We start from the raw sequence: 13,737 nt of genomic DNA on the forward strand, positions 1-13,737 counted from the left end.
AGCTATTTTTGTTTTAGCAATTTAGTACTTCAACTTAAACCTTTTTTATTTCAGTTAGTTGCCAAGGCAGTATTTCTAATTTTCATTTCAATTTATCATCTACTATTTATGGATATATTCTTTTAATTTCAGCTTCATTTCAATAACCAAAAGCGATTTTTGTAATAGTTTTAGTTAACGATAACTGGTTTGATTTACTTCACTGTCAAGTATCTTTGCATTTGTGAGATGTTAGATTCTTTCTTTGTTCTCAGGTGTGGCAGATCCCAGAGAATGGTTTGGTGACCTCCATGTCCGAGCCAGTGGTGGTGCTGGAGGGTCATTCTAAAAGAGTGGGAATCATTACCTGGCATCCAACCGCTCGCAACATCCTCCTCAGCGCAGGTGAGAAGCGATTAGAAACTGTAACAGAGGAGACAGGGAATAATGGTGAAAAAGAGAGAAGAGTGGTTTAGGAAGTTATGCTCCTCATGTTTATCTTTTTAATGTACTGTATGTATACATTAATGTACTGTATACAGTTCAGTATCAAAACACTTAAAGGTCGGGTAGGCAATTTTAGGAGAGGCTAGCAAAAGCGAGCTAACTTTGAAAGCATAAGATCCCACCCTCCCTTCAAAGCGTCTTCAAAGCCACGCCTCCTTCAAAACACATGAACGCGCACAGCAGGGAGCAAACAAATGCGTCATGAGAGATGGTGTTAACCTCATGTCTCAAAGCACATAACATTACAGTGATAATGAACATGAACAACTTAAAGAGCACTGACCTGTATCACTTGACTGCTGCAGATTCATTTTGTCACTGGTCTCACGATTTAATTCGATTACGATTATCATTTCAGCGATTCAATATCACGATGCATTGCAATATTACTGCACATGGCTACATTTTCATCAGTGAATACAAGCAGTCAGATATATTAACTCCCTTTTTATTTTATCTGCTCCAAGAAAGTACACTTCCTGAATGTAGTCAAACAAAATTAAAGTCTGAAGGTCTATGGTCTGAATACAGCAGATGACAGGAGCACTAATAAACACTAGTAAATACTAAAAACGCATGAAACTGTCAAGTATTGTAGGCTACTTAAGTTACAATAACGCTCGCACACATACGCACAGGCTCGCATGTGCGCACACACACACTCGCACACACATGCTCACACACTGTAAATAAAAAAATAGTGGGTGCAAATAGCCCCCGTCATTTTACGCTAGCGAGACGAGCGCATATGCGACGAATGACATCAGAGAAACGTCTGTAGGCTATAACGGCTATAATCGATTATGGTCTACTACTGCATCGATGCAGAATCGTCAACGTCCGGCGTCCGCATCGCGATGCATTGTAGAAACAATTAATTTCAACACCCCTAACATTTAGATCACTCAACTTAGAGAGACTTTCAACCAGCATAACAAAAAATGTTTCTGGAACAAATCACCTACCCTGCCTTTAAATGGAAAAAACAATTCAGCTGCTGTCTAATGAATAGATTCTTCAGCATTCAAACATGGTTATTTCCCCATCGCATGATTTTTCTCCCGTGTTTGTCTGCAGGCTGCGATAATGTGATTTTCATCTGGAATGTGGGCACGGGAGAGTCCATGATCACCCTGGAGGATATGCACCCTGACATCATCTTCAGCGCCTGCTGGAACCGCAATGGCAGCCTCATCTGCACTGCCTGCAAGGACAAGAAAATCCGTGTCATCGACCCGCGCAAGGAGGAGATCATTGCGGTAAGTGGCTATTCACTTTTCTGAAGTGAATAGGCAGATAAAAGTTTTTGAGTATAAAAGTTTTTGAATTACAGCACTGAAAGGTTTCTCTGGCGTCGGTTTTTCTCAGTTGAAGCGCTGTATATTCATGCATTTACTTGATCCTAAAAGTATTTGGCTGCTCAGGTTTGAAAGAATGTGAGCAGTGTTGTGATGTATTATGGTGTGTTTCGCTGACAGGAGAAGGACAAGGCCCATGAGGGTGCCAGGCCCATGAGAGCTATTTTCCTATCTGACGGAAAAGTGTTCACCACTGGTTTTAGCCGCATGAGCGAGAGACAGCTCGCCCTCTGGGATCCGGTAAGTTGCCATGGAAACCGCAGACAAATTTCATAAATAAACACAAACAAATGCACTTCAGACTGGCTGGAATACACTACACAACTTTTACCATCTAAACAGGCATCATACACTTGCCGAATTTGTAAATGGTTACTGATAAAAACTGGGCATCGTACACTAAGCGACTGAGGATCACACACTACCAGACTTTCAAGTCATCACATACTAAAACTCACACAGAAACACTTACCTTTTTGCTAGGAGACGCGTGACCGATTAAAACAATGTATTCAAAATATCAAACATGTTTGATATCCTCCGACTGGATGGAATCAAACTTGAGTCTGTGAGTCTGTGAGTCTGTGATCATCATACACTACAGGATTTTCTGTGACATCTGTCAACTCAAATCTGCAGACTGGCTCTGACTTTCGGCTACAGCTTGTCCAGACTGTAAATCAGGGCAGCAATCTGTGCAAAAGTCTATTCCAGTGTATTTCAGCCTTAACTTATTCCGATTATGCTTTCCGAACAAAGAAAATTAATTTTAGTTGCAGTTCCTGACACAAGTGACATATAATGTTCCTTTTTAATGTAATTATAGACTATAAATTGTCTCTGTTTCTCTTTCAGGACAATATTGAGGAGCCGATCTCTGTCCATGAGATGGACACCAGTAACGGAGTCCTCCTGCCCTTCTATGATCCCGATACTAATGTGGTCTACCTGTGTGGAAAGGTAAACACAAGCACATACAAGTACCGTTTAAAAGTTTGGGGAATGTACGATTTTTATTTTTTAAAAGAAATACTTTTGTTCAGCAAGGATGCATTAAATTGATCAAAAGTGACAACATAGACATTTATAATTTTACAAGGTAATGTAATGTTATTTTAATATATTTTCTATCCAATTTTGGTGTGTTAATTTCAATAAAAGTGTGGTTGTTTTATTTTACTTTATTGGCTTGTATTTTTTAAATTCAGATTCAATACAATTATTGAAATTAATTAAAGTCTAATATTAATACAATTATCCCCCCCAAAAAACCTAATTTAAAATAAGAAATTAATTTAAAAAAAAATATTATTTTTTTTAAAGTCAGTTTTGGTTTTCAGCCAAGTGCATCCAGAATTTTTGGTTTCGGCCCAGAATTTTGATTTCGGTGCATCCCTAGTTTTTAGTGTCTGACTGAGGATTTGTTTCTAATAGGGTGACAGCAGTATCCGTTACTTTGAGATCACGGATGAAGCTCCCTTTGTCCATTACCTCAGCACCTTTACCACTAAGGAGCCTCAGAGGGGCATGGGATACATGCCCAAGAGAGGGCTGGACGTCAACAAGTGTGAGATTGCAAGGTATAGCAACAACAATTATCACACAAGCTAATAGAATGTGGGATAGTATGTGGGAAATCACATGAAACACGTCAGGAATATGACCATGTCATATTTCACCCCAAAATCAAAACTTTTCACATTGCATTTGTTTTACTGATATATTGCTGTAAATGAAAAATAATTAAAGTGCCCCATTATACTTTTCAAGCCATCTGTAATATACCTTTTTGTAAAAGTAAAAGTTCTGCAAAGTTTTGAAGATCAAACTGCACAACAAAAAAGGTTGTTGTCTCCTAAAAGAAAGAATCGATTCTGAACTGCTGAAACGAGTCATTGGTAATTCCAGTTTTACTTCCTGTTATAAAATTGCGTAAAAATGTAACAAATGTGCATAATGCCAGACTGAAATTCAGATGGTAATAGGTGTTTCGTTTCAGACACGTGCTATTAGCGGTAGACCAATCACAACAGACTGGGACATCTGACCAATCAAACTGTTTTCAGACTCTTTGAGGTGGTGTGCAATGTGTGTTATGAGAAAATTTAAGTGTTTGTTTATTGACCTTGGGTGCATGTAAACCTGTTGTAGGAGACCTCCAAAACAAAATTATGAACATTTAAAATAGCATAATAGGGGCACTTTGATTATTAATAATAATGACAAAGTGAGAGGAAAATCGGCTTAAATTCTAGAACTAGGAATTCTAGGACTAGGTTTTACTAGTTTTTCATAAACTGCTGACCCAATCCACCCAAAAGAGGGCAGCACTAGACCTGGTTAGGCCTGCTGGATTCTTCAGATTTAGGGGGAATGATTAATGAATAGGTTCAGGTTTGGTGGTATCTAATGCTCTTAATTGAATGGTGTGTTATTTTTGCCTCATGTTTTGACTTGCCAAACGAGTGATGCACTAACATCTGCTACCCTTCTGAACATGTTATAACAGACTTGTGTGCTTGTGTGTTCTCAGGTTTTACAAACTGCATGAGAGAAAGTGTGAGCCTATCATCATGACCGTGCCAAGAAAAGTGAGCCTTTTGATTTGTTTTACTATTTTGTTTTTAAGAGTACAGCAACACTGCCAGTGCTAAACTACAACTTCCTCCTGTTTCGACACCCGTTTTCACACTGGGTTTGATTTATTTAGTACCACTCCACCACTGCAAGTCTTCTTTGGCATGTTATTATTTTGCTTTAAACCGCAGTATGTTTGCACCATCTACATGTACTACCTTGGCTGTGTCCAAAATCGCCTCCTTTACCCTTAAATAGGGGACAATCTGAAGGGACATTTGCAGTTGTGTCCGAAACCATAGTGGACGTTATCGAGTGCACTCATTCAATCCCATAATACATCACAATAACGAGTGTACAATGAATGTACACTCAACGGCTAGAGAATACCCATAATGCACCATGAGGGTTGTGCTGAATGAATTCCTCTGTCTCGCCAGAAGATGGCGCCCGTAGCTGAATCCATCCATCCATTTGCCAAAACACTGGTCCATTGTGGGTGCAGCGTAATATTAAATAGGACATTGGCGCACTCTGTCCAAATTCACTCATTTGTTTTCATTCACTCCTTCAACTGGAACTATATTAGTGGACTAATGTCGGAAATAGTGAATGAGGGTACAGGGGGCAATTTCGAACACAGCTCATGAGTTATGATGACAGCTGTTTACCACTGCACCTAGGCAACAATGTTGGAGGAGTCAGGGTCAAAAATAGAAAGCGTTGTTCACTTCAACTTTTTTGCTGATGGTTGAGTCCCTTTGATTTTAATAAGGATTCAACAATAAGAATGACCCGCTGGGCCAACATGAGTTTTGGACCAGCGTTTTCATACAATAAATCTTTTAGCAATGTATTTTAATATTAACTGGAAATAATTTGTATGATTTACATTATGTAAAAAGAAAAAATATATGACTGTTTTCCATTTTAATATTTTACAATATAATTTATTTGGGTGATGGAAAAGCTGAATTTTCAGCAGCCATTAATCCTTTGATAAATAGAAAGTTAATGAACAGGATTTATTTGCTGCTTAAAAGTATTAAATTTGCACACACAAATAAAATTCTTACTGACCCCAAACTTTTGAATGGTGGTCTATATATTGCATGAAGTGTTTTTTTTTATTTTGTTTTTTTAAATCTAAAAAATACATGGCCAACATTTTCAGTGTTGATTGATCAAGAGCCATAAATTCAAAAAACAGCTTTCAATTCACACCAAGCAAGCAACTGAACTCTGTATCTGCATCCCAGTTGTTTATATTCCAATAGTTTGCATGATTCATATCCTGCATATCCTAACATCTAATAACACTCTTCCTTCCATCAGTCGGACTTGTTCCAGGATGACCTTTACCCTGACACGGCAGGTCCAGAGGCCGCCCTGGAGGCCGAGGATTGGTTTGAAGGGAAGAATGGAGACCCTATCCCGATATCCCTGAAACATGGATACGTGCCAGGCAAGAACCGCGATCTCAAAGTGGTCAAGAAGAACATCTTAGACAACAAGACGAGCAAGAATACAGAGAATACCGCCCCTGCCATCAAGACTGCCACCTCCACGCCGTCTATCGTGAGTGGGACTCATTTACTGATTTACTTATTCCTGTTCAGTTTATCATCCACCAGCATTTGTATCTTACACACAGTTCTCATTCTCTGCACTAAATTCATTGAAAAATATATAATAAACACAATTTCTTTAGTTGGACTGTAATTTGCACTATGCTGCAGTTGTGACCTACATGCAGCTAAATTATTGTATTGTTCAAGGCCAACTTCTCTTTTTGGCTTGCATATAGTGTTTTTATAGTTTTAAGGATGTTCTACAGCAGAACCAACCCCCCAGCCAAATGCCTGTTTAACCACATGACAGCATCACCACATGTGTGTCCTGCCCTGTAAACCCAGCTCTCTGTGCTCAGGGCTGTAATCATAGGAGCCAGTGCGCTGCCCTGCAAACTCACCAATGTTAGCTGCTATTCATCACACCTAATGATTATCCTACAATCTGACTACATATGCGTTTTAATTATTTGCTTATGGCAGCGTTGCTATTGTTAACTATTAAAAATAGTATTTGTTAATTGAAATAAAGCTGAATAGAAATATAAAAAATATATATAAAAATGGCAATCACATAACAAAATTACAAAAAATACTGAAATTAAAATGACAAGAGGAAAATATCTAATTAAATGCTAATTCAAAATATTAAAGGGGTCATACAATGATTTATACTGTTTTACTTTTCCTTTAGTGTGTAATGTATATGCAGATCTTATACAAGCATAAACAGAGTTACATAGTCTCCCACAAAGGCATTTATTTTATCTAACGGAGAGCACTGATCCAGACCTGCCTAAAACGCCTCGTACGAAGTTCAGATATTGGGCTCGAACTGATATGGTAAAACCGACGAGAATATTATTAACTGTTTATATAAATGCTTTAGAAGCCTTGCAAGCTGAAGCTTGCGATTATGGTAAGAGGTATTACATTTCCAACACGCTTGAGGTATCTGGCCAATCACAACGCACTGGGTCAGCTGGCTGATTAGAGCGCTCTTGGGCTTTTCCGAAAGAAGGGGCTATGCAGAAATCAGTGCATTTCAGTCAGACTGGGAATAGAGAAACTGCAATAATTGACAGTATGTAAGCAATAATGTGGTCTTTGAGCATTAAAGCATGTTAATCTATTCAGTTTGAGCCAAGAATCAAAATAATGAATATGACCCCTTGGATATATCCTATAATGGTAAATAAATACGAAAATAACACAGGGTTCCCACGGGTCCTTGAAATCCTTGAAAGTGTGTGAATCTGAAGAAAAAAATTCAAGGCACTGGAAAGTTTTTGAAAATAAACATACATGGATACAGGTCCTTGAAAGTGCTTGAATTTACTTTGTGCAACAAGTTTTCTGGAAAAAATTGATTTGTTTTAATTTAAGTGATATTCCAATGATTTATGAACAACTAAACCGTGTTTAGCTACTGCAATTTATTTTATTTTTTAGATTTATTTTTTTTTTTATGAAAACTGATAGTGAATACAAAATACGTTTATATGGCAGCTGAGTTCAAGCTTAAGTGATTGTAATAAGAACTTATTTTAGATACCAGAATTGGAAAACTTGGGTGGTTGTCATTGTGGTACCCATTTTTTATTAAAGTCATAACTCATAAACACTGCCCTGCCAAAAAAAGTTTCCTCCTGGATTTTAAATGAGCAAATAGGCAAGAGTCTTTGATTGCATAATTCCTGCCATGATTAATGTTTCAGCTGGCAACATTTCACAATGTTTCAGAAGGGTCAAATGATTGGCCTGCACCAAGCAAATTAAACAACTAAGGAGATTTCTGAAATTACTCAAATTGGACTAAGAAATGTCCAGTGCGTTATTAAAACCTGGAAGGATAGTGGTGAACCATCACAGCGGAAAAATGTGGTCAGAAAACAATCTTGAATTGGTCGTGTTCACTTAAACGTTTGAAGTCAAATCATAGAAAATCGACAGTAGAACTCACAGCTATGTTTAATAGTGAAGGTAAGAGCATTCTACATGCACTATGCAATGAGAACCTTAAGAGATTGAGAATGAACAGCTGTGTGGCCTCAAGAAAGCCCCTTGTTTGTGAGGCTAATAGGGGAAAAAAGGCTTCAGTTTGCTAGAAAGAATAAATATTGCACTCTGAGCAATGGAAAAAGGTCATGTGGTCTGAGTCCAGATTTACCCGGTTCCATAGTGATGGGCGCATCAGGGTAAGAAGATAGGCGAATGAAGTGATGCACCCATCATGCTTAGTCCCTACTGTACAAGCTTGTGGAGGCAGTGTTATGATCTGGGGTTGCTTCACCTGGTCAGGCCTAGGTTCAGCAACATTGTGTGGCTCTAAAATGAGCATGAGAGATCATTTTCACACACGGAGTCCCGGTCTTTACCCCGTTGAGAATCTTTGGAATGTGCTGGAGAGAACTTTACGCTGTCGTTCGCCTCTGCCACCCTCAAAACAAGATCTCAGTGAAACTATATTACAACTCTGGACTGAAATAAAAGTTGAAACATTGCAAAGGTTTATCAAAACAATGCCAAGTTAAGTGTGATCCAACAAAATATTAGTGTGCCTGTTGGGGTTTTTTTATTTGAATATTTTAATTTATTTTTACTGAGACAATTGTTCTTAACATTTTGTCTTTCACTTTTTTTTTTTTCCAACAGAAAAGTGAAGCTAAGCTGGACGAGGTTTTGAAAGAAATGAAATCTCTCAGAGAGCTTGTCAGCAGTCAGGAAAAAAGAATTGCCAAACTTGAGGAGCAGTTGTCTAAGATGGACATCTAAAGGGACCCTGTAATCCCCTCCCCTTCTATTCAGGATATCCCATTGGCCAGGTGGGCGGGACCCGTCACTGCCAATCATCATGACAGTGTTCCGTCTGAAGCCTGCCTTGCAAAGACTCCAACCAACATTCCAAGATGATCAATTATTCCTTTTGCATTCCCAAAAACCTGTTTACACCTCATAGCCATTTGGAAAACTACAAACGTTATTTCAAAATTTGACCCGTTTAGCTTTTACTCCAAATCTCACTCCAATTCTTTCTGCAATGGCTGTGTTTTATCTGGTGTTCTTGAATGGTCTTACGTTTTTGTTTTGTTTTTCTTATTAAAAATTGTGACCAAGAAAATTGCATTATGAAGCAGTTACATAAACTTGATGAGCTCAAAGTTTGAAGTAGCCATCAGTATTGCAATTCCTCTCTCGCCCTTCTGAGTTGCCAAATTTATAGAGGAGTTATTGACCTCCCTGACAGTATTTGACTAGCTTTTCATTTTGTACTTATAAGGGACAAAGCAATATGCTAGTAATGCAAGGAGGGGAAATCATTGGAACCATTTGTAAATGTTATAGGTGTCTTTCTAAAGAATAAAAAATAAAGATTTTAATCAACCTGGCAAACATGTAAAGTTGAAAAAGTTTACAAAACATTACTGGAAAACAATACAGGTGCTCTAAAATATTCCACTAAAGATGTTTCTTTGTTATTCAGGTACCCATGTATGTATTACGATAGTAATTAGGAAAATAATCAAAATAATTCTGGTTCTGGTGGTTGCTATGAACACAGTTAATGTGTACCCTTCTCACAACTCCAAAAACTTTCTTGATGGCAACAGTTGCTCATCATAATGGTAAATGCAACGCAAAACATGAGGATATAAGCTCAGAACAGCATTCGCTTTAGCAGCAAAACTTGTTCATTGCTTTACCGGCTTGATAGCTTTTACTCTGACTTTGTTCCAGTCAGACATTGTTCAGGTCTAAGAAACACTGTTAGGTTTGCTTTGCTTTCTAATTAATTCCTTCAAATCTCATCTTGAGTTGTGTCGTCCATACCATCTCAGAAACCAAACTTTCAATTCAACAGCTTCGTCTGTACATGTTTTTGCTGTGCATTATAGACCGTGACTACCAGCAAAGTAATGAGTCATGACTGACTTCCTTTTCCTAATATGTCATCTTGCGACACGCTGTGTCTACAGTGCTCTCCTAGCCAAGCAGAACCAATTCTCTCAAGGGTTCACGTCTAGATTATCCTTTTACGGCTGAATTGCGTGTGCCACAAGCTTGAGGTGATGACAACTGGATTTTTTTTTTTCAGTTTGGTTTAGTTTTTCATGCCAAGAGAGGAAACTGTGATTCTGTTGATCAGATTGCTTCGGCTACATCCTACATCAGAATGTTTTCTTGTGGTTTTCATGCTGACTCTTCGACATATCTCCTTTCTGTTTGCATCACTGTCTAGTGCCTCTTTCATAGGTTCTGAAAAGCACCTTTCCTCCTCCACATGCTTTTTAGTCTAAAATAGCTTCCCCCGACCTACAAGTACGTCATTTCAAACGAGTCTTCAGATCTCACAGCAACAACTCAATACCTCTGTCATTTGCATTTGCTTTTGCTCTCTCTTTTGGGTGAGGTTTTAAAGTGAAGGGTTTGAAAACGTAGGGACCGTGTGGGTACAGATGTGCCAAGCTTGATCAACTTCAGGATGTGTGATGGATCCATATTGAGTGTTTAAGTGACCTCAGGAGGCATCTGTGATGCACCCTCGAGTGTGTGGTTTCTAAAGAGTGAATGAATAAAGTGAAAAGGGATTTAGGTAGGTTGAAAAAAAAATAGAATGCAGGAAGAAGGCTGGATGGTAGTGATTGATTTCAATGCTTTGTAAATAAATGTTTTTAGTTTTCCTTTTCATTTTTTTCTTTGGCTATAGGAGGGTGTTTGTCCATCATTTGGAGTTTGATGATTTTAAGGAAATTCCCTATTTTCCCCCATCCTTATGCACACTGTGAGCCTTTTATGTGTCCAATGATAAAAATCGAAAGGAAGGATATCTAGAAATTCAGTTCTGTGCATAACTCTTCCATTTTTGTTCATTCATCTGCTTCAAGTATAAAGAGTCTTACTGATTATCAGGAAAATAAAAAAAAATAAACAGAAATTTTGCCATTTGTCTCTCTTTTTTTCTCTAATTATAAAACCTCTCTTTGTGGAAGCAAGGCTGGTTGGTTAAAAGTTCTAGCTCACTGTTTTAGAGGAACTAAGATGTGATATTTAAGTATCTCTTGCTCATTCGTGTTTGCGTCACAGTTTGTGAACCTCAGCTTTAGCCTAACGCTTCATGAGGTTTGACTTCCTGTATTTGTGCATTGAGTAGGTTTGAGACATTGCGTTGGGAGTGTGTGAGGGGAACTAATTTTTCAATCGACCTCCAGATCAAGATCCTTTCAGCGGTAGAAACCGATGGTACGTAGTTTTGTTGTCAGTTTGAATTGTCTTTAAAATAGATGCTACTTTTATATGAATTGTTGAAATCCTTCAACTGTGGAGAGTAGGCCTACATGGTTGAATATCTGCAAGAAAATTGTTAAAGATCTAAATTTCATAAGTTTTACCATTACAGTAATTGTAATATGTTTAAAGTTGAGTAGTGAAGTGTTGTTAACAGTACAACAATGACACTTTTTCAGTTAAAAGGAAGTATTTCACCCAAATGGTCCAACCACATGCTGTAGTCACAAACAGCCACATGAGCTCGCAAAAGTATGAGCAACACGTTTAAATGTTACGAAAACGAGTTTGTTCTTCCATTTATTGTTTTGCTCTCATTGTCTGAAGGTTCCTCTCCACTGAATATGCTTAAAATCTGAAGAGGAATAACCAGACAGTATATGAATATGCTTGTGAATTGTTTTATTGGTGATATTTTGTGTGTCCAAAGAATTATTGCAACATTCTGTCTTTTTTGTGCAGATGGCGATGGTGACTAACAGACTTGGGTGTTTGCCAGTTCTTGTTTTGCTGCTGACTTTGAGTAGTTTGGTTACTTCAAGATATCTTAGGATGAAAAGGGAAATTGGTCACAACACAACATCGATAAACAGCAGCGACACACACAGTACAACAGGTGTAGCTGAACCTGAGAATACAAGTAGCACGACTCTGGAAACTTTAAAAGCTTCAGGTACATTACAGACGACAGAGATAATACCGGCTTTAAATGTCAGTGCAACTACAGATTACCCTGGTACTCCAGATCTGAACCACACCCAACAGAAGTACTCTGCAGGAACTGAGAACCTGACTGTCCACCAGCCAACAGATAATGAGAGTACTTTGCACACCCAACTTCCCACAATAAGTAATGGTACTGGACACATTTCACAAGCAGGAAGTTCTACCCCCACATTTCCTGCATCGTCTGAGCCCGGCAAGGTAACAGAGATGCAAACGACAGCAGCGACTACGAGAATGTCCACAGCTACGGATAGACGTACCACAGCAGTTATCTCAACGGCCACTAGAAAATCAACCACGGTAACAACCCACTCATGTTCCACTGTCTCTTCCCAAAATGACAAGCTTGTGAGTCGCTGCCTCATCGCCATTGCCTCGATGGCTGCGGTGACGACCATCTTTATCGTTAGCACCATCTGTCTGGCTACAAAACTTTCGGGATACAGATACAGGCACAAGGCGCATCTTCTCCAAGAGACTGAGATGGTCTGCATTTCTGCCCTTATGAATGATACCGATCACCCTGTTCCAAAGCCAAGGCGACACCCTAAAAGTAATGGAGCACTGATCCCGAATACTGAGGATGGAGATCCTGACGGAGATAATCTTACTCTAAACAGCTTTCTTCCTGATACCGAGGGCCCTCTCTAGAAGTTTAAGCCTTTCACCTGCTTGTGTGCACTGTATGCACGGAAATGTTTACTCTTAACACTGTGGGTTTTTTTTAAGTCAGAGCTCAGGTTTGACAGACACCCAGCTCTATAATGGTTTGCACTGTCAAAAAATCAAAAGGTACAATTCACAGCATATCTGTGCTACAGGGTTGCCAGTGTCTCACTTACTGTCTTCACTGGCTTTGTGCCTTTCAAAAACAACCATTTTAGTATATATGTATATAGCATGTTATATTCTGGGATTAACTATAGCCGTCTTTCATACTGTATTTGTATGGATCTATATAAATGTATGCATGTCTAAAGTTTTTTTTATAATTTTTTTTTAATATATTTTATTTAATCAGTGGAACATTTATATTTTAATTGTTTTTGCATGTTTGAATCTTTTAATGTAATCATTCCAGTGTTGAAATACTATACTTTCTCCGAGGAGCTCAGGCATTAGTGAGGTTTGGCAGAACATATTGCTGAATGTGTTCTATTCCTGCCTGTGGTTCAACCAGCGCTGTATAATTTACTCGAACAGAGTGATGTTGGAGATTATCACAGTCTGAATATAACATGTTATCATTGCAAATTTACATAAAATATATGCTTTCACAAGTTCCCAAAAATGTTTTGCTTTTGTGCCGAAGTTACACACTTTCCATTGTGTGAAATAAAGTCAACAAGATTAGCACTGAGAAAAGCAGCAGTTAGTTTGTTTTTTCTGTTTTCACATTTAGTTTCTTTGGGTTTATATTGTAGTACTTTTGTATATATTTTATTTTATGCTGTATAATTATATTTTCTATGTACATTCTATGCGTTTGTCGACTCTAGTATGAATGCGTTAAAGCACTGATGAATGTTGTGCAAAATTACATGAAAGTCATTGTGCAGTGTTATACCAAACTAATTTAATAAATGTTCAATCAACTTTAAAGTCAATGTAAGTTGTGTCCACCCCATTTTACTTCCACAATGTGATGTACAGTAATTTTTTGATTTTATCCATTGGGAATAGATTGGGCCGTGAAAAGCGTTACTATACATTACTATACATACCAGATTTGA

At 38.2% G+C, this 13,737-nt stretch overlaps 2 protein-coding genes across 5 annotated transcripts in view; both read left to right on the top strand.

Annotated features, from left to right (window-relative positions):
• Positions 1-10,928, top strand: part of coro1ca (coronin, actin binding protein, 1Ca) — a 48,168-nt gene extending 37,240 nt beyond the window's left edge. For all 4 annotated transcript variants that reach the window (XM_084114702.1, XM_084114700.1, XM_084114701.1 and 1 more), the window contains 8 exons: positions 255-384; positions 1,564-1,745; positions 1,965-2,084; positions 2,700-2,804; positions 3,279-3,424; positions 4,378-4,435; positions 5,757-5,999; positions 8,648-10,928. In XM_084114702.1, coding sequence (XP_083970828.1) covers positions 255-384; positions 1,564-1,745; positions 1,965-2,084; positions 2,700-2,804; positions 3,279-3,424; positions 4,378-4,435; positions 5,757-5,999; positions 8,648-8,767 — 1,104 coding nt within the window. In that variant the 3' untranslated portion in view covers positions 8,768-10,928. The remainder of the gene's footprint in view (positions 1-254; positions 385-1,563; positions 1,746-1,964; positions 2,085-2,699; positions 2,805-3,278; positions 3,425-4,377; positions 4,436-5,756; positions 6,000-8,647) is intronic.
• A 142-nt stretch (positions 10,929-11,070) lies between these two features.
• Positions 11,071-13,611, top strand: selplg (selectin P ligand). The gene is made up of 2 exons (XM_084114723.1): positions 11,071-11,233; positions 11,741-13,611. Exons 1-2 carry the CDS (start codon positions 11,231-11,233, stop codon positions 12,653-12,655), a joined length of 918 nt encoding a protein of 305 aa, XP_083970849.1. The 5' UTR covers positions 11,071-11,230; the 3' UTR covers positions 12,656-13,611.
• The last annotated feature ends 126 nt before the right edge of the window (positions 13,612-13,737 follow it).

The sequence above is a fragment of the Abramis brama genome, assembly GCF_963993115.1.
Source record: "Abramis brama genome assembly, chromosome: 5".
NCBI classification, from domain to species: Eukaryota; Metazoa; Chordata; class Actinopteri; order Cypriniformes; family Leuciscidae; genus Abramis; species Abramis brama.